The sequence below is a fragment of the Procambarus clarkii genome, chromosome 40 (assembly GCF_040958095.1).
Source record: "Procambarus clarkii isolate CNS0578487 chromosome 40, FALCON_Pclarkii_2.0, whole genome shotgun sequence".
Lineage (NCBI taxonomy): Eukaryota > Metazoa > Arthropoda > Malacostraca > Decapoda > Cambaridae > Procambarus > Procambarus clarkii.
Window position 1 is genome coordinate 18357478 of NC_091189.1, and position 21491 is coordinate 18378968.

The 21491-nt window shown below is 42.4% G+C and overlaps 2 protein-coding genes across 2 annotated transcripts; one reads left to right on the forward strand and one right to left on the reverse strand.

The window, feature by feature from the left end:
- Positions 1-298: 298 nt before the first annotated feature.
- Positions 299-11181, forward strand: LOC123757959 (uncharacterized). Its single transcript, XM_045741960.2, has 8 exons — positions 299-495; positions 2642-3297; positions 4254-4359; positions 4620-4736; positions 5776-5910; positions 8120-8296; positions 9238-9384; positions 9710-11181. Exons 1-8 carry the CDS (start codon positions 448-450, stop codon positions 9848-9850), a joined length of 1527 nt encoding a protein of 508 aa, XP_045597916.2. The 5' UTR covers positions 299-447; the 3' UTR covers positions 9851-11181.
- A 1181-nt stretch (positions 11182-12362) lies between these two features.
- On the reverse strand, positions 12363-20161 carry LOC123757960 (uncharacterized). The gene is made up of 4 exons (XM_045741961.2): positions 18642-20161; positions 14940-14992; positions 14246-14331; positions 12363-13098 (listed from the first exon to the last, which is right to left on the reverse strand). The coding sequence occupies exons 1-4, from the start codon at positions 20159-20161 to the stop codon at positions 12535-12537; spliced, it is 2223 nt and encodes a 740-aa protein (XP_045597917.2). The 3' UTR covers positions 12363-12534.
- Between the last annotated feature and the right edge of the window lie 1330 nt (positions 20162-21491).

Genomic DNA, 21491 nt, shown 5'->3' on the forward strand with positions numbered 1-21491 from the left:
ACTAATTGAGATTAAAGTATAAAACGTGTTTAGACAATATAAAAATAAAAAATGGGGGAACATGGCAGAAAAACAGCAAAAATACAACATCGTCTGCACTGATGGTGCTTCGAAACGTAGGAGGGTCCTGAGGGACACTGAGGGATTTCCTAGGGGGTAGGGAGAATGAATACCACAGTACTGCATCACTCAGATCACTATTGCGTCACGCAACAAAAGCCCCCCATATGCAGGTGCTGCGCATGCGCTGAGCGGGTCGAGGGTTGCTGCCTTCGTTTATCTTGTAGATATAATGGCGTGAGGAGCATGGGAGAGCAGTAAACACCCTGCCTTCTTCAGTGTTGGCTATTACAAGCCGTTGCACAGAACACTTTCCTATCAGACAAGAAGGACCTCTGCCGTACACCCCTGCCAACATAGGGCCACAGCCCCCTACACTTCCTCAAGATGGCTACCTCCACCGATAACAAAATTTCCGTCAAGCGAGTATTCACTGTAAGTTACTTTGTTCATTGCTGACTTGACCAACTAAATTATTCTGAAATATTATTCCACCTCTGGCTGGAAGAAGAGGACCCATAGCTTCCGAGAAGTATATATATATATATATATATATATATATATATATATATATATATATATATATATATTTATTTCGTACCTAGTAGCCAGAACGCACTTCTCGGCCTACTATGCAAGGCCCGATTTGCCTAATAGGCCGAGTGGTTTTCTTTATTCTCAATAAATTGTTTCCAGTTAGTTTATTTGAATTATTATTACTATATTACATTAAGAACATAAATTATTGACTTAGTTGAGTTAGTTTAGATTAGGTTAAGATTAGGTCTGTGCGATGTTGTTTTTAGTTTGTATATTGTGAATGTGTTCTATGGTGCTTAATTTAGCAGCAAGCTGAGCATGAGGGTTGTTTGTGATTAGTTTCATGGTGGGGTATGCAGGCGACAGGATGTCAAAATGTATTATCTGCCAGGGTGGAAGGAAGTGCTGTACTCTTTCATGTTTACATACACCGTGTAGTCCCATCATTTTAATATGAGTGACTGTTCTTTGAATCCATTTAGACTTGCTAGTTCCATTACGTATGTGTTCTAACAGTTCAACTGACACAATGTTGCTTTTGTTATCATGCAGAAGCTTGAGTCCCATCATAAAATTTATTTTAAATATTCTATCTTGAATGTTAGGTATATTTAATTCTTTCCGCATATTGAGAACTTTGGTAGTTATAGGACATTAGCTTAATAAAGCTTAATGTTTTAGCTTAATAAAGAGTTAGGCTCCTGTTACCTCAAGCCTACCTGCTGTCAATTGCTTGTGCTCCAGGCTGGCCTGGAAGCACTATGGTGCGACACACGTAAAGTAAGAGTAAACACCAGTCCCTTTTCCACCCTGTGGTTCACTAGCCGTCCCAATATGACGGTTCAGTGGGGAGCGGTGGTTGCCTCCCAACGCGGCAAGGGGATACAAGCCCAAAAAATCAAACGCCTCTGTCTTTCTGCAGTTATCGAACTTGGAACCTGTTGGTTGTGACCCGACTTTGTTCCAGCCTAAACCGTATCAAAGCCATCAGCAGGTCGTATATCACTATGAAGTAGTCGAGGCTGTTGACCATATTGCTACTGGTGTCTATAACAGCTGTAGATATGGAATAGCTTTCCAGATATAGCCACTTGATGCTTTCTATATACCAAAGAATGTGTTTTGCCTTATCAGGAGTCTTGGTTCTATCTCATTTATAAATACGAAGCTTAGTAAGTTAATTCTTTAGTGTTCTTGTGCTGTTGCATATGATCCTAATCTGTGCATCTCCACTAAGGCCCTCCCAGCCTCATATAAGCATTGTAATCCAAGGACCTGTATGGTTGTTCCTCTTTCTTTACGCATGCATTCAGCTTTGGTTTTCTCTGTTATCTCAGTGAGGCCTTGAATAAGTACTGCTTTCTCTTTATGGATTAGCCTCTTGTCTGTTCTTTCTTGATTTAGGAGTTGGTATTTACAGTGACATCCAAAATGTATCTCTCAATTATCTTGTTTGTAGATTCTTTGGCCGTGCGCTCCCCTTATCAGGTTTCTGACCCTATAGAGATTTTAGCCTTCCTTGACAGTGTATATCATTAATACCTACCTTGGACTTTCTGTAGTTCCTCTCTCAACGGAACTTGTTCTTCCTCTCACCTCTCACTTATTTCTGAAAATTATCCCATCCAGTAGATAATCGTTTACTCCTATTCTTCCTTCCGTTTCCCATCTTTATCTATCTTATGCTCATGCAATCTCTCTTAACACTCTTTTTCGTCTCTGTCATTATTGTTCTCAGTTTCTATAATTACACGCCCATTTTTTCTCGTCTTCCCTCACACATCTCGCTTATCGTCTCTGTTTCAGTCATTTCTCATATTTCCCAGCTCTTTACTCTTCCTTATGATTGTGCATTTAGTTGTGCATAGCTCCTGGCTCCTGTTAAAGCCATGCATTTCTCTTCACCTCTGCTTTTACGGCACCTTTATCCCCGTGTGTTTGTGTGTATAAGCAGATGATATGGGTACGTTCCTTCCTAACCTATATCAAGATCATCAGTAGGCCGTATCATCAGGAGATAATCAGGGTTGTTGTCTGACAGGTCTTGTTGCTACTGATGTCCAGCACAGCTGCAGACAACTTGGTGCCTCGCACTCAAGGAAACCTCACCGTCAGGCACTACAGAGGTCACCAGGCCTCCGGGCACTACGTGACACCTGGTGTGGTCAGGAAACGGTTGAGGTGTCCTCGACAAGTTAAATGCCAATTGCCCGGCCAACACCTTAATCCGTGCTGTTTCGGTCCACCAGGACCACGTCCACCTTTACCGCCACCCACTTTTCCCCCTTACCCACCGCTTCCATATCCTACTTGGATTCCAACGTACCCACCTACCTACCCTCCACCAACGTACCCACCACCAACGTACCCACCTACCTACCCTCCACCAACGTACCCACCACCAACGTACCCACCTACCTACCCTCCACCAACGTACCCACCTACCTACCCTCCACCAACGTACCCACCTACCTACCCACCACCAACGTACCCACCTACCTACCCTCCACCAACGTACCCACCTACCTACCCTCCACCAACATACCCACCTACCTACCCTCCACCAACATACCCACCTACCAACCCCCCACCTACTTTCATGCCCACTAACGAACCCAATTCCTCCTCCACCACCTTCCCGCCCTCCACGCACCCGACCATTCCAACAGTGACGCCTGTGTACTATCCACCGCCTTGGTAAGTTTTCATACATTTTGTTGTATTTATTGTAATTAGAGACTGGCGTGAGGTGAAGCACAATATGAAGGTGATCCACATCGCGGCTCCCGCCATAAAGCAATACCGTCATACTTCCTTCTTGGTAACAAGAAGGCCAGAGAGAGAGAGAGATGTGCAAATATGTATCCGAGTCCGTGTGATTTTTTTGGCAAGGTTAGCACCAACCGATGAAAAGAAGCTATTAAAATCATTTGCCATTTCTAAATCAGTTACAGGTGTATAGCCATCCTTTGAGAGTTTTATCTGGTTATATGAGTGTTGTTTAGTTCTTAGGATGTCAGAGATGGTTTTCCATGTGCTTTTCATGTTGCCTTTTGCTTCTTTGAATCTATTCTCATAATAGGAAAGTTTTGCTTTTCTTGTGATACTGGTAAGCATTGATGAGTACCTTTTAATTACTTCCTTTGTAACTTTAGGCCAATCCATCATGCAACCTACTGGGTATCTGTATATCATACCACATGATGGGTGCTGTATATCCATTTATGGACCATTTACATTTATGGTACTGTATATCCATTTATGGAGGAGACCATTTATGATCTGCTGGAAGCCCGCTGTCTAAAGACCTGCCCGGTTACCGCTTACAAAAACGTCTACAGGTTACCATGTGGTAACCTGTGGTAACTTCTACAGGTTACCAAAGCAGGAAGTACAGTGTATCATACCACATGCTGAGTACTGGGATAGCTGGCAGGTGTGTTGCAGGAGCAGGTGTTACGTGACAGGTGTATCACATGACAGGTACATTCTATGGTAGGTGTATTTCATGACAGATTTATACCAGGACAATTGTATGCCATGAGAAGTGTATACCATGACTGATGTTTCCCATGACAGGTATCTCCCGTGGTAGCCCATGACAGGTGTTTATCGTGACCGGTGTATCCCATAACAGGTATATCATATGACAGGTGTGGCATGTATGGACAGTGTGGGTGTCCGCAGGTGACCACGCCCCCTGCCTGCCCCTACCTCGCGTATGGGACAGGTGCCAGACGCGTCCGAAGCATAGCTCAGGTAAGGCATCCTTCCACTGATCAGCTCTTGAACATTATGCCTTCCACTTTCTGGTTCTTTCACACATGCCTTCTGTTGATTGGCTCTTGTCTACAATGCCTTTTGTTGATTGGCTCTTGTCTACAATGCCTTTTGTTGATTGGCTCTTGTCTACAATGCCTTCTGTTGATTGGCTCTTGTCTACAATGTCTAAAATAATAATAAAGTAATGTTAAGTGAGCACTTGAACACCGTTAGTGATGGAAAGTTGTATAATACAGCGGACGTGTAGCTTGAACGGTCAGTGTCCCGCGGGCTCCTCCTGCTGCACCCACGCCTGCTACAGGTCCAAGGTGTGCACGCCCACCATCACCACGCCCACTCCACGCCCACGCAAGGTAAGTGGAGGAAGGGGTTAACACACAAGGTCTAGTGCACTTGGATGAGTACCAACATGTAGTGACAGACCACCAGAAAGGTGACTTGCTTTATTGAATTTATTACAAACCGGAAATTTTTTAACCGTAAAATAAATATAAAACCTAACCTAATCTCTCCTAGGCCTATTTCACGATATCTTAGGCCTAATATAGTACACATATGTGCTAGTCTAGGCCTAGGAATATTTACGTTTGTCTTAGCTGTATTTTTCCTGACTATAAAATTTATTAGTACATTAATTTAATGCACTACTTGGCCTAGTATGCAAGGCCCGATTTGCCTAACAGGCAGATTATAGCAGGTAAAAGTACATCACAAACCACATATACTAGTACAGTACGGATATGTACTGTAACGTACGATTATGTTACGTTGTTGGGTAGATTAGATACACTGTGTTTAGTGAGTTTCATATTTATTTAGTAGGCTTGGTTACATTAGTCGGTCGTTGGCATTGGCAGCGTCTTGGGGTCGATTAGAACTGTACAGCCGAGTGCTACCTTCTTGAGGTGAGGTAAGTCCAGTGTCTGTACTGGAGTTATCTGACTCACTGTGGAAATTGTACTGTCGGCTATTCGTTGTTCTTGTTATAGATTCACGAGTCATGGTGAGCCGTAACTTACCTGGCACAAGAGCGGGGCAAGTAGTCGGGTATTCACAATTCTCTTGTTTATATTCGGTGACTACACCTCAGCTTCCTCCAGCCAGGATGGAAAGAATGTTACCTGTAAATAGGGATATGATTATAGCTTGTGTAATTAGTGCTAATTAGTTACGCCATTAATTAGTCATTAAGCTAATGAGAGGTTATAGTGAGTATATTGTTTGTACTCGCTTCTGTAGCGAGTACAAACAATATACTCACTACAGTACTATGCATGCCAGTAATGCAGCAGTGTGGAACATGACGGTAGTGCATTAGTGAGGAACATGACAGTGGTGTAGTAGTCATGAACATGTAAGTGATAAGAGAAGATGAAAACATTACTGCTACAGGTGAAGGTGAGTGTGATGATGACGTCCGCCAGCAGTGACTGCAGCGTCTTCATCAAGGAGCACCTCATACCCTTCACCGCAGCCCTCCAGAATCACCTGCAGATCGAACTAATACCTTATGGCAAAGTTGGCAAGGTAAGGTCCCGCCTCTCAACAGTCAATCAACTGGTGTACAGATTCCTGAGCTTCTCGAGCTCTAACATATCTACATTTGAGACTGTGTATGGAGTCAGCCTCCACCACATCACTTCCTAGTGCATTCCATTTACTAACTACTCTGACACGTAAAAAGTTCTTTCAAATTTCCCTGTGGCTCATTTGGGTACTCAGCTTCCACCTGTGTCCCCTTGTGCTTGTACCACCCGTGTTAAATAATCCATCCTTGTCTACCCTGTCAATTCTCCTGAGAATTTTGTATGTGGTGTTCATGTCTCCCCTAGCTTTTCTGTCTTCCAGCAACGTGAGGTGCAGTTCCCTCAGCCTTTCCTCGTAACTCATGCCTCTTATTTCTGGGACCAGCCTAGTGGCATACTTCTGATCTTTTTTCAGCTTCGTCTTATGCTTGACAAGGTACGGGCTCCATGCTTGGGCCGCATACTCCAGGATTGGCCTTACATACGTGGTATACAAGGATCTGAAAGATTTCTTACACAGGTTTCTGAAGGCAGTTCTGACGTTAGCCAGCCTCGCATATCCTGCCGATGTTATTCTTTAGATGTGGGCTTCAGGAGTCAGGTTTGGTGTGATATATGTGTGTGTGTGTGTGTGTGTGTGTGTGTGTGTGTGTGTGTGTGTGTGTGTGTGTGTGTTTTTGTGTGTGTTGCTGTGTGTGTGTGTGTGTGTGTGTGTGTGTGTGTGTGTGTGTGTGTGTGTGTGTGTGTGTGTGTGTGTGTGTGTGTGTGTGTGTGTGTGTGTGTGTGTTGTGTTGTGTGTGTGTGTGTGTGTGTGTGTGTGTGTGTGTGTGTGTGTGTGTGTGTGTGTGTGTGTGTGTGTGTGTGTGTGTGTGTGTGTGTGTGTGTGTGTGTGTGTGTGTGTGTGTGTGTGTGTGTTTTTGTGTGTGTTGCTGTGTGTGTGTGTGTGTGTGTGTGTGTGTGTGTGTGTGTGTGTGTGTGTGTGTGTGTGTGTGTGTGTGTGTGTGTGTGTGTGTGTGTGTGTGTGTGTGTGTGTGTGTGTGTGTGTGTGTGTGTGTGTGTGTGTGTGTGTGTGTGTGTGTGTGTGTGTGTGTGTGTGTGTGTGTGTGTGTGTGTGTGTGTGTGTGTGTGTGTGTGTGTGTGTGTGTGTGTGTGTGTGTGTGTGTGTGTGTGTGTGTGTGTGTGTGTGTGTGTGTGTGTGTGTGTGTGTGTGTGTGTGTGTGTGTGTGTGTGTGTGTGTGTGTGTGTGTGTGTGTGTGTGTGTGTGTGTGTGTGTGTGTGTGTGTGTGTGTGTGTGTGTGTGTGTGTGTGTGTGTGTGTGTGTGTGTGTGTGTGTGTGTGTGTGTGTGTGTGTGTGTGTGTGTGTGTGTGTGTGTGTGTGTGTGTGTGTGTGTGTGTGTGTGTGTGTGTGTGTGTGTGTGTGTGTGTGTGTGTGTGTGTGTGTGTGTGTGTGTGTGTGTGTGTGTGTGTGTGTGTGTGTGTGTGTGTGTGTGTGTGTGTGTGTGTGTGTGTGTGTGTGTGTGTGTGTGTGTGTGTGTGTGTGTGTGTGTGTGTGTGTGTGTGTGTGTGTGTGTGTGTGTGTGTGTGTGTGTGTGTGTGTGTGTGTGTGTGTGTGTGTGTGTGTGTGTGTGTGTGTGTGTGTGTGTGTGTGTGTGTGTGTGTGTGTGTGTGTGTGTGTGTGTGTGTGTGTGTGTGTGTGTGTGTGTGTGTGTGTGTGTGTGTGTGTGTGTGTGTGTGTGTGTGTGTGTGTGTGTGTGTGTGTGTGTGTGTGTGTGTGTGTGTGTGTGTGTGTGTGTGTGTGTGTGTGTGTGTGTGTGTGTGTGTGTGTGTGTGTGTGTGTGTGTGTGTGTGTGTGTGTGTGTGTGTGTGTGTGTGTGTGTGTGTGTGTGTGTGTGTGTGTGTGTGTGTGTGTGTGTGTGTGTGTGTGTGTGTGTGTGTGTGTGTGTGTGTGTGTGTGTATTTTCACCTAGTTGTGCTTACGGTAGTTGAGCAGGTGTAATAAGAGACAGGTGTTTGAGTGTTAATATAGCAGCAGGTGTAATGAGAGAGACAGGTGTGTGAGCATCAATATAGCAGCAGGTGTAATAAGAGAGACAGGTGTGTGAGCATCAATATAGCAGCAGGTGTAATAAGAGAGACAGGTGTGTGAGCATCAATATAGCAGCAGGTGTAATAAGAGAGAGACAGGTGTGTGAGTAATGTCAACACTTCAGGATGGAGGCTGCCAGTACGGGTATGGTGACTGTCTGGGGAACTGGCTGGTCAGTTGTGGAGGTCGTCACCTGACTGGTGGAGAGTCAGCCCAGCTCGCCTTCGCCGCCTGCCTCACCCAACACACACACATCCTCAGCACCTCAAACTTCACCGCCATCATGGCCGCTGCCGTACAGGTGCAGTATATGCTAATATTATTTATAATTGTGCCTTGTTTGTTTGTTTGTGTTGTTAGCCCAACCACTGGGGCTGGACGGTCTCGTTTCATGCAGGTCTGCGTTCAATCCCCGACCGTCCAAGTAATTGAGCACCATTCCTTAACCCTGTCCCATCCCAAATCATTATCCTGATCCCTTCAAGTGCTATATCGTCGTAATGGCCTGGCGATTTCTCCTGATAGTTCCATTCCCTTGTGTGTTGTTATATCCCAGCCCATCACCCTGTTTTGATAGTACTTATAGGAAGGACGAGGACCATAGTACATATACCGACGTACAACCGTACAACGCAATTAGAAAGTAGCAACTGGTACTATTGAATTTGGACAAACCGAAAAACGATTTTCAATTTATGTTCCAAAGACAAACTTAACAAACCTAGCCTAACCTTCCTAGGCTTATTACACACTATCTGAGGCCTAATATAGTACATATGTGTGCTATATTAGGCCTAGGAACATTTAAGTTTATTTTTCGTTTCATTTTTCGGACTATGAAGTGAATAGTACAAAGTTCTATTATCTAACTGATTAGAACGTCAATGATTTTACTATGTTGCAGATAGCTACAAAAACTATTATATAAACAGGAGAATGGGTTGCCTAGCCAGAAGAATATGTGATCCTGAGTAAACCTATTATGAGTACCTAATAATCTATCTATCTATCTATCTATCTATTTATCTATCTATCTATCTATCTATCTATCTATCTATCTATCTATCTATCTATCTATCTATCTATCTATCTATCTATCTATCTATATATATATATATATATATATATATATATATATATATATATATATATATATATATATATATATATATATATATATATATATATATATATATATATATATATATATATATATATATTCTTCTGTCTCTCATGTTGCAGTGTACGGTGGACCAGCCAGCCAGGGTGGAGAGGATGTACCAGTGTGCCGTCAGCGTGGAGGGCCTCAATTTGTTCCAGGAAGCCGGCCGAAGGCAGCGACAACTAACACCAGCGCTCACACAAGTGCCAACCATTGCTCTTGACGGGGTGAGTATATCAGGTGTCGCAGGAAGGTCCGGTAGAGTGCCAACTGTGGTATGGTAGAGGGGAAAGGTCAGGTCAGGTATCCATGTCAGACGACTCTACAGAGTTGTCTGACATGGCAGACGACTCTGAAGCTATGCCTATCAGGCAGAGCTTCTGGTAAGGTCTGGATGTCCACGCTGAGGCATTCCTCCAAGCTTGGCGAGGAAGCCAATTAAGACGCTTCTTACGCCGGTTGTTATTCTTGTTAATATGATTTGTCTTGAAATAGTGAGCATGTAGATGCATGCACATTTAAGCACTGAACATTGGTTTTGTGATATGGTAGGTAGTTGTGATCCGGTTGGCTCATGACGTGAAGGCGTTCCCCAAGCTGCTGTGTGACCGTCTCCGGCAGGTGGCCGGCGCCCACCAGCTCTGCCTCGCCACCCAAAGCAAGCTGCTCTTGTCAACTCCCTCACACCGTTAATGGCGTCAGCGCCTTCCCCGCTCCATCAGCATCTTCGCTACACTATCGACTCAGTCAGCACGTATTTTACTTCATTGTTTATGTAATAAGTATCATGTTTATGATCTTGAAAACATAATAAACGAATGCGTGGAGCAGGAGAGTGCTTGTACAGTCGGGAGATGTGGCCACCCATATCTCGCCAGTCACAGCTGACACGGAGGGGATGGGGGAGGGGCATGTGCTGAGTGTGGTGGTCCAGACAACTGTAACATGTACTATGTGGTGGTCTAGACAACTGTAACATGTACTATGTGGTGGTCTAGACAACTGTAACATGTACTGTTTGTAGTTTAGACCACTGTAACAATGTACTCTGTGGTGGTCTAGACAACTGTAACATGCATACTAGGTCTAGACAACTGTAGCATGTACTGTTTGGTGGTCTAGACAACTGTAACATATACTGCGTGGTGGTCTAGACAACTGTAACATATACTGCGTGGTGGTCTAGACAACTGTAACATATACTGCGTGGTGGTCTAACCAACTGTAACATATACTGCGTGGTGGTCTAGACAACTGTAACATGCATACTAGGTCTAGACAACTGTAGCATGTACTGCGTGGTGGTCTAGACAACTGTAACATATACTGCGTGGTGGTCTAGACAACTGTAACATATACTGCGTGGTGGTCTAGACAACTGTAACATGCATACTAGGTCTAGACAACTGTAGCATGTACTGCGTGGTGGTCTAGACAACTGTAACATACTGCGTGGTGGTCTAGACAACTGTAACATACTGCGTGGTGGTCTAGACAACTGTAGCATATACTACCTTACAAACAAATATGACTGGGCTGATCTCATCAAAACTTAAAATACTAAACAATTTGGAGGCTATTGTTCCGGACAACTTCTTCAAAAGGTCTGATGTAACACAATCAAAGAGCAACGGTTTCAAGCCACAAAGGACTGAAAACAGGAGATGCTTTTCCACCCATAGGTTCCATCCATGGAACCGCCTGCCCGCCGAGGCCGTAATGCCAAAACTGCTGAATTTCGCAATCCAGTTGGATGAAATCATCAGAACAAATGGGGTAACTTTGACCAGCCGCCGGCTTCGTGACCTCGTCGAGGCCACTAGAGATATAGTGGCCCTCATATAAATTTAAATAAATTCAGGTACAGTGTGGCGGTACAATGTTGCATACACCGAGTTTAGTGCTTCTCTCGCTTACATAACATTTATTATTGCAATTATTAAATAATAATGTTTTGATGTGTTTAGAGAATGTTGAATGTTAATAAATATTACAGTTTACTATTATTAAATATTAGAACATTACAGCTGAATATATTTTTCCTTCCACTATATTGGTGTGGGGTTTATATTGTTGGACATTCTCAATCGACGTGAGAATGGTCCAGGACGGACAGAAACGTCGTCGTCCCTTCATCTTCTAGTGTGTGGTCGGGTCAACACTGTTGGAAATTTCACCTCTACTTTGGGGACCAGTGTTTTGTGGTCCGATTACTGTTATTCGTCGTGCAATTATTCTACTTCCAAAGTACTCTAAACCAATGTCCCTAAATTATGTGTAACAGATATGATAATTTATAATTTAATCCAACTGTAGGATTATCAAAATATACACACATACCAGGCTTAGTTGAATTTGGTGCCGTAGTCAAGCTACTAGTAGCTACATGAACTAATAGTGGTGGTCTATTTCCTACTGGCAAGCTAAACTTGCAGGTGGGACCGCGTTTAATGTCCACTGTTGTTGACTGCGGCTACCATGTCAACCTGTGAACCAGCTCCCATCAAGCGCCGTGATTCTACTTTAGATAATATAGAATTCAGCTGAGTACGAGTTCCATATATATTAATCCTAACCTAATCTAATTAAAGTGACAATAATAAATATTCATAGTAAACTATATTCATTAATTGCAAAAGCTTGTAATATGCAATATATATTCATTAAACCAAATCTCTAAGTGAATATATTTAACTGTCGCAATATATGATCTCTCTAATAAGCATAACCTAAAGTCCAAATGGTGGTTAGGCGTCATGCCTGCCTGACCGGCATATCTGCAACTGAATATGGTTAGTGGTTTGCAACTCCTTCAATATGGATCCAAATCAAAGAGAAGGTAACGCCACCAACTGTCCTTGCCTTGTATACCTATTGGTATCCGGGTGCTCCTGGTCGGCAGGGATGCAACAGACTGTGGCAACAGACACAGTTGGGTCGATGGTGACCCAGCACATATATCTTTAGATGATGGTATATTTTAAGACGCCATAGTGAACAGTTACCAGTCAGATCACGCTATAGTAGAGAGTTACCAGTCAGATCACGCTATAGTAGAGAGTTACCAGTCAGATCACGCTATAGTAGAGAGTTACCAGTCAGATCACGCTATAGTAGAGAGTTACCAGTCAGATCACGCTATAGTAGAGAGTTAGTTACCAGTCAGATCACGCCACAGTGGACAATAATAAAAAAAATACAGTAATTGATTGCAACACTTTTATTTAGTTTTTATAAATGTCATGACCACCCAATTAAGATAATTTCAATTATATGAGTAAGGATTAATTGTGGTAGTGGTGGTGGTTGTGGTAGTCATTTCAAACTGCTATGCTATAAAAAATCCCATGTTGATTTAACAGTACTTGAAATCAAGCCTAGGAAATGATGTTGACATAGTAACTATAGAGATGGATTTGATTGTGGTTGTTGCCATCTTGGTTGCTGTCATAGATGTAGTTGTCCTCGTGGTTGTTGCCATAGTGGTGCTTGACAACGTAGTTATTACCATCGTTGTTCTTGAGAACGAGGTTGTTGCCATCGTTGTTCTTGAGAACGAGGTTGTTGCCATCGTGATTGTTACCATCGTTGTTCTTGAGAACGAGGCTGTTGTCATCGTGATTGTTACCATCGTTGTTCTTGAGAACGAGGTTGTTGCCATCGTAGTTCTTGAGAACGAGGTTGTTGCCATCGTTGTTCTTGAGAACGAGGTTGTTGTCATCGTGATTGTTACCATCGTTGTTCTTGAGAACGAGGTTGTTGTCATCGTGATTGTTACCATCGTTGTTCTTGAGAACGAGGTTGTTGTCATCGTGGTTCTTGAGTTGATGGTTGGTACCACGGGTGAGGTTCGAGCAGAGGAACTCCTGGAGACAGGCGTCGTAGCAACACCTCTCCCCCACACCACACTGGTTGTCTATCATACACCTTCGACCACTGACCTGCACACACCAGTAATGATAACATTTATATATATACAAAATTAGCCAAAGAAAAAACTTGAAAATAGGTAAACTGTGCCACAAAAATGTTCAGACACTAAGAGTCACCATGTGATAGAGTGCAAACATATACGTGAATTAAGAGAAAATCTATAAAACACGTTTAGATGTGTAAATATTTCATTCAAGATGATCTACTACCAAATATTTTAGCTAAATTTCCCTAGTTTTGTTAACTGTAAGTAGTAAATGGAGGTGACTGTAACCTTCCCACAGCCGCCCGCTGGATGGTGGGGGGGGGGGGGGGCGTTGTGCATGATAAACAAATAAAATTATGAAACTAGCTCACCGCAAATGTTGACGTTACTACTCCTAGGCTTAGGCTCGGCTACACATATCTCCGGGAGTTTGCAAAGCTTGCTGATGTTGACATGATCTAATGTAAACTCTGTCAGCAGAACTATTCACATACCTTACGGCAATATGTAATTGAATGCAAAAAGTTTCCAGAATTTAAAGGTAATTCTTTTACAAATGTTCAAGAAATGTTAAAGTATTTTATTCAAAATGAGGTACCACTAGAGCTCTTAACCAAATGTCCAAAGTTTGCTTACTGTAAGTACTGCGTGCACTTAATTATTACATTTCCACCGCCACCCATTGGATGGGTGTGAGATGCATTAGTAGTAAATATATAACTAGCTCACTACAGATATAAATTTCTCGGTTTAGAGGCTGTTGTGATGCGGTCCATGAACCAGTTGTGCTAGGAAAACAATTAATATGTACATGAACTATGTAACTAGTTTATCAGATTGTAACTTGTCAACTAAATTATTTTGGAGTGTAGTTTATGAGCCCATTATGTGCTTCTGTAACCTCCACTACCACACACACCATAGGTATGGGGTGCACAATAAATGATCAAAATCTGCTTTCAATTCCCGATGGTCCGAGTGGTCGAGTCTATTCACTCTTCCTCATATCCCAGTTCCTTGTCCTCATATCCCAGCTCCTTGTCTTCTTACTGGCTTAGTGCATTCTCCTGAAAATAACACGTGCTAGTGTGTAAGGCCTACATTAGACAACGAGGCTACTGGTATTGGCTGGGGCAGTACACCCGTCTCAGCTCTGGTACCTCACTTACCTGGCGAGGGAAAGTGGGCGCCACAGCTTCTTCTGGGCACCCAGTAGACTTGGATGGGCACTCTCCCATGGCAGGTCGCGATGGTGCTGCTCTCCAATCATACATGTAAGGAATATATGTATATATGTGTGTATGTGTGTGTGTGTAAATCACGAAAATTAACACGTGATGAAAAATGTGACAGCGTCAGACCACGGAGATCTGTCACTGACACCAGCCCTATATATATATGTGTCCAATACTTGACTTGTAAATCATTCCTTCTGAAGATGTATTAATATACGAAAGTTCAAATATAACAAGAAAGTTCAAAGTTTGGATTGAACGCCACACTTTGGCGTTCAATCCCCGACCGTCCAAGTGGTAGGGCATCATTCCTTAGCCCCCCCCCCCCCCCCGTCCCATCTCAAATCCTTATTCTGATCCCCTTCCAAGTGCTATATAGTCTTAGCGGCTTGGCGCTTTCCCTGATAATTATCCTTCCCCCTTCCGTGGTCTGACACTGTCATATATATATATATATATATATATATATATATATATATATATATATATATATATATATATATATATATATATATATACATATATATCGGCATCTATAAAGAAACCTTGTGTCTCACACTGACACAGGAGATACATCAATGCAACAACAAAGGCCTCAGTAGTGTCAACAACTTAATGTGCTACTCACCGTCTCCACAGCACTGGTATATCTTGTCTTTCCCCAAACATATTTGGTTGCATCTGCAACACACAGAACATATTTTATATATTATCTCTTGGCACAGATGTTGCTATTATCAGTGTTGTTGTTATTGTCACAGGTGCTGTTGTTGTCAAAGGTATTATTACTTCATATATTGTTCCTTGTCACAGGTGTTACGCATCTATATACACATAGATCAATACCTCATGTACAAATATACATGCAGATCTGAACCCCGTGCACCGGTACCTAGCGAACATAAGCGGGTCAGGTTCGGCCCCATTTTAAATTGCATTAAAAAAAAAAAAAAAAAAAAAATATATATATATATATATATATATATATATATATATATATATATATATATATATATGTCGTACCTAATAGCCAGAACTCACTTCTCAGCCTACTATTCAAGGCCCGATTTGCCTAATAAGCCAAGTTTTCATGAATTAATATATTTACTATAATTTTTTTCTTTTAAAATGATAAAGCAACCCTTTTCTCTATGTATGAGGTCAATTTTTTTTTATTGGAGTTAAAATTAACGTAGATATATGACCGAACCTAACCAACCCTACCTAACCTAACCTAACCTATATTTATAGGTAAGGTTAGGTTAGGTAGCCAAAAAAAGCTAGGTTAGGTTAGGTTAGGTAGGTTAGGTAGACGAAAAAACATTAATTCATGAAAACTTGGCTTATTAGGCAAATCGGGCCTTGAATAGTAGGCTGAGAAGTGAGTTCTGGCTACTAGGTACGACATATATATATATATATATATATATATATATATATATATATATATATATATATATATATTATTAAATATGACCGAAAAAGTAAGATTAATAATTCTAACACGAATTTGGAAATTCTGTTGGACGACATATTCGACCTCGAGACACAAAAGAAGGTCACTACCAAAGATACCTTACAAGCAGAACTTATTGCAGAAGGAGGAAAGAATCGAGGCAACTACAGAAGCACCATACTGTCCCCCGAGCTTAAAGCGGCAGCTAAAAGCCTTCGTGAGAATAAGGAGATTGTTGTCAGGAGAGGTGACAAGTCGCCAATATATGTCATTCTTAAAAAAGACGAATATCTGGCGAAAATGAACATCATACTCTCTGACCAAACTAAGTTCCAAAGGGTAACGAAGGACACTACAGCCGAATTAAAAGCAAAGGTCAACAAACTGATCGAAACTGTGAACGCCAAAAAATCCGGACTCCACCTGCCAAAGATCATTGGGGAATATAAACCTGGATATGCGTATGGAAATGTCAAAACGCACAAGCCTGGAAACCCACTTCGGCCAATCATTAGCCAGATACCCACACCCACGTACAGACTGGCGAAGCGACTCAACGGCCTGCTGACTCCTTATGTTCCTTGCGCCTTCAGCCTGAAGTCTCCAAAGGAATTTGTGGACTTACTGCGGGGCGCACGGGCCACAGGGATAAGAGCCTCGTTGGACGTAGAATCGCTGTTTACCAACGTACCTGTGGACGAGACAATCGGAATGATAGCCGACAGAGTGTATCGTGATCCAGCCTGTACTCCCCTTGACATGCCAGAAAGTATTCTGAGGAAACTACTCCAAGCTTGTACTAAAGAGGCACCCTTCTTGAGCCCGGATGGGCACATGTATAAGCAAGTAGATGGGGTCGCCATGGGTTCTCCCCTAGGTGTCCTGTTTGCAAACTTCTACATGGGTACCATCGAGCAAAAAGTCTTAGTCGACATGAACTTGAAACCGGCCATATACTGCAGGTATGTTGACGACATTTTTACACAGGTACCTGATGTCAGACAGCTGCAGGAGCTGAAGGAGGCATTTGAGCAGAGTTCCGTGCTGCGTTTCACTTACGAGACGGAAAAGGATGGGAAGCTGCCTTTTCTAGATGTAACAGTCATGGAAAAGGGCGGAGGTTTCCACACTGAAGTCTACACTAAGGAAACAAACATAGGAATGTGCCTAAATGCCAACAGCGACTGCCCTGACAGGTACAAGAGGAGTGTTGTTAACGCATACGTCGACCGTGCTCTCAGCCACAGCTCAGAATGGAAGCAAGTCGACGAAGAACTCTGTAGGGTAAGGCAGGTCCTAGTCAATAACGGCTTCTCCAATGGTTTCATCGAAGACATCATAAGAAGGAAAGTGAAAAGCCATGCAACCTCCGATGAGACAACTAACACAACACCTATACCCCCTATTAGACTATTTTACAGGAACTTCTTTTCCACAGCTCATAAAACGGAGGAAAGGGTCCTGAAAGATATTGTTAATAGAAACGTTATCCCTACAGACAAAAATCAGAGGATACAACTGACGATTTACTATAAAACCAGAAAAACGGCCAGCCTACTCATGAGAAGCTCTCCAGACACAAAACAGAACGCTTTAAAAGAGACTAACGTCGTCTATGCCTTCAAATGCCCACTTGGGGACTGTAAGCTCCAAAAAACCCAGTATATAGGCAAGACAACAACATCTCTTTCTAGGCGTTTAACGATGCATAAGCAACAGGGCTCCATTAAGGAACATATAATCTCTTCCCATAACCAAACCATCGCCAGAGAAATCCTAGTAAACAACACAGAAATCATCGATAGATACAGCGATAGCAGGCGGCTTGACGTTTGCGAGGCACTACACATCAAGAAGTCAACACCAGCAATCAACAGCCAATTATTGCACAACTATATTCTACCCACCTCAAGACTCCGCTCCAATATAGAAGCATCAAGAAATATGGACTAATAGGCTTTCTACAAACACTTCTATTCAATACCCATTGTTTCTGTTCTGTCTTGTGTTGATACTTTTAATACCCTATTAATATCCCCTATTGTTCTGTCTTGTGTTAATACCACATCACCCTTCCCACCTCACTCAAATGTAGATATAAAATCAGAGAAACGCAAGTTCTAATCAGTTGTGTATTTGTGAAGTCTTTGAAAATGTAATAAGTTTTACGAAACGCGCCCGTGTCGCGTCAGACTAGAAATAAAAATGAATTTTGGAGAAGTGATTTTTGATTTACCTCCAACAGTGAAGCGTAATGTACGAAAGATTGAGAAAATTCGTGTTAGAATTATTAATCTTACTTTTTCGGTCATATTTAATAATATATGTCTACAGGAAAGACTGCTACCAAAATATACTAATATATATATATATATATATATATATATATATATATATATATATATATATATATATATATATATATATATATATATATATATATATATATATATATATATCTGTGTGTGTGTGTATGCGTGCGTACGTGTGTGTGTGCGTGCGTGCGTGCGTGGGTGCGTGTGTGTGTGTGTGTGTGTGTGTGTGTGTGTGTGTGTGTGTGTGTGTGTGTGTGTGTGTGTGTGTGTGTGTGTGTGTGTGTGGTGTGTGATTCTATGGTGAGTGTCATGGGATGGTTGGGGTCGACTCCCATGCCCCCCCCCCCCCCTTAAGTAGGATTGATTCCTATTGCAATAAACATTCACTGAAATAAAGTTGGAAATGTAGATTTGATTATCCTTTCGGTGTCTTCCAATATATTTCTCGGCTGTTATGATTGTTATGGTAACAGCTGTAGTAATTTACTAAGATCTGGAATCTTGGTGAATATTTCCAATAAACGTAAGTGAAAGTCATTCAGTGATGCTGATAGCTTACCCTCGCTTGACGACGGGGGCGGCGCTGGTGCTTGTGGGTGGAGCTGGTGTTGCCGGGAGTAGAGTACCCCAGTTTTGTGTTGATTTTCCAGGATTTGCTGATAAATCTCCAGTGTACGAAGGATGTAACCACTCCGGTATAGATTTTGGGTTTGTGAGTAATTCTGCGTTATGTGGAGGCTTAATGAGCGATTTTGGAGGATCAGTTTGCGATATTGAAGTGTATGTGGGTCTAGTCCAAGGAGGCATTGTATCTTGAAAGGGTCGTGTTGGTTGTACAGGCTTTATTTGCCACAGTGGAGTGTATATTGGTCTGGTCCAGGAAGGTGTTGAAGGTGGAATTGGTCGGGTTGTTTTGGGAGGTTTTGTTGGCAGTATTGGAGTGTATGGAGGCCTGGTCCAGGAAGGTGTAGAATGTATAATTGGTCGGGATGTTTTGGGAGGTTTTGTTGGCAGTATTGGAGTGTATGGCGGCCTGGTCCAGGAAGGTGTAGAATGTATAATTGGTCGGGATGTTTTGGGAGGTTTTGTTGGCAGTATTGAAGTGTATGGAGGCCTGGTCCAGGAAGGTGTAGAATGTATAATTGGTCGGGATGTTTTGGGAGGTTTTGTTGGCAGTATTGGAGTGTATGGAGGCCTGGTCCAGGAAGGTGTAGAATGTATAATTGGTCGGGATGTTTTGGGAGGTTTTGTTGGCAGTATTGGAGTGTATGGAGGCCTGGTCCACGAAGGTGTTGAAGGTGGAATTGGTCTGGTTGGTTCTAAAGGTTTTGTTAGAAACAGTGTGGAGAGACGTGTTATGGGTGGAATGGTTGGCCAAGTAGTCGGGTAGGTGCGTGTAATTGGTGGAATGGTTGGCCAAGTAGTCGGGTAGATACGTGTAATTGGTGGAATGGTTGGCCAAGTAGTCAGGTAGGTGCGTGCAATTGGTGGAATGGTTGGCCAAGTAGTCGGGTAGGTGCGTGTAATTGGTGGAATGGTTGGCCAAGTAGTCGGGTAGATACGTGTAATTGGTGGAATGGTTGGCCAAGTAGTCGGGGAGGAACGTGTAATTGGTGGAATGGTTGGCCAAGTAGTCGGGGAGGAACGTGTAATTGGTGGAATGGTTGGCCAAGTAGTCGGGTAGGGACGTGTAATTGGTGGAATGGTTGGCCAAGTAGTCGGGTAGATACGTGTAATTGGTGGAATGGTTGGCCAGGTAGTCGGGTAGGAACGAGTAATTGGTGAAACGGTCGGCCAAGTTGTGGGAGAATAAGGAAATGATGTTGTTGGACTATAAAGCCAATCTAGAGGAAGAGAGAAGTGTTGCCACTGTGCGCAAGGGTCGTAGCAGAAGTAAGGGTAGAGGGAGCACCGCGGTGAGTAATACGGGGACATCAGCGCTTGACATCTTTTAATCCTCGTTGCTGCATCTCCGGTAATGTTGTCAACGATGGGCATGAAGTCAGCTGCTGCTGCTGCTGCTAATATACTTGATATCAGGATCCATTTTACCTGCCGAAGGTGAAGAGATACGATCATGTGAGAGCGGGAGCCGGCCAAGCCTGCAGCAGGGCCAGGTCACGCTTTACATCAATGTCAGGCAAACTGCACTCAACAACAGTCGCAGACTTTACTCTACAAAAGGGGCAGTCCATGCTGTAAGCAGTGGCAGATCACTCTTTACAACAGTGGCAGACCATGCTCTATAACAGTGACAAGCCATGCTCTGTAACCAGCAACAAGCCATGCTCTATAACAGCGACAAGCCATGCTCTATAACAGTGACAAGTCATACTCTATAACAGTGACAAGCCATACTCTATAAGTGACAAGCCATACTCCATAACAGTGGCAAGTTATACTCTATAACAGTGCCAAGCCATGCTCTATATCAGTGACAAACCATACTCTATAACAATGACAAGCCATGCTATATAACAGTGGCAAATCATACCCTATAACAGTGATAAGCCATACTCTATAACAGTGTCAAGCCATGCTCTATAACAGTGACAAGCCATACTCTATAACAATGTCAAGCCATGCTCTATAACAGTGACAAGCCATACTCTATAACAGTGTCAAGCCATGCTCTATAACAGTGACAAGCCATGCTCTATAACAGTGGCAAACCTTGTTCTATAACAGTGACAAGCCATGCTCTATAACAGTGGCAAGCCATACACTTTAACAGTGACACGCCATATTCTATAACAGTGACAAGCCATGCTCTATAACAGTGGCAAGCCATACTCTTTAACAGTGGCAAGTCATGCTCTATAACAGTGACAAGCCATACTCTTTAACAGTGGCAAGCCATCTTCTATAAGTGGCAAGCCATATTCTATAACAGTGCTGAATAACAACTCAAGATAACTATACATAATAAGGTATAATATATTCTATTGAAGGGTCTTCCGCCCTGGTTAATTATCTAGTTATTTGTAAAGTTTTGAAGGCATCTAAGGTTATATATATACTGTATATATATATATATATATATATATATATATATATATATATATATATATATATATATATATATATGTATATATATATATATATATATATATATTTATATATATATATATATATATATATATATATATATATATATATATATATATATATATATATATATATATATATATATATAAAATTTGTTTCTCTAATACAACACATTTGAGAGGTCATAAGTAGGACACAAGAGCTGGTGTGGAAGAGGTGTAGTATACATGTGTATACTACATATGTATCACTGCCACATGTGTACCTCATCCTTCATCATATCGTACATGACGATAAACACAAATACACAGTCAAACAGTGTGTTATACCACAGATGTTCCTTGTTGATGCAGTGCGCCAG

Excerpts from the sequence above, each read along its gene's own strand:
- LOC123757959 (XM_045741960.2), top strand. The coding sequence starts at position 448 with ATGGCTACCTCCACCGATAACAAAATTTCCGTCAAGCGAGTATTCACT. Across the intron at positions 5,911-8,119 it reads CTTATGGCAAAGTTGGCAAG|GATGGAGGCTGCCAGTACGG; the intron begins GTAAGGTCCCGC and ends TCAACACTTCAG. Across the intron at positions 9,385-9,709 it reads CAACCATTGCTCTTGACGGG|GTAGTTGTGATCCGGTTGGC; the intron begins GTGAGTATATCA and ends GTGATATGGTAG.
- LOC123757960 (XM_045741961.2), bottom strand. The coding sequence starts at position 20,161 with ATGATCGTATCTCTTCACCTTCGGCAGGTAAAATGGATCCTGATATCA. Across the intron at positions 14,332-14,939 it reads ATACCAGTGCTGTGGAGACG|CACCATCGCGACCTGCCATG; the intron begins GTGAGTAGCACA and ends ATTGGAGAGCAG. Across the intron at positions 13,099-14,245 it reads CGCCCACTTTCCCTCGCCAG|GTCAGTGGTCGAAGGTGTAT; the intron begins GTAAGTGAGGTA and ends TGGTGTGTGCAG.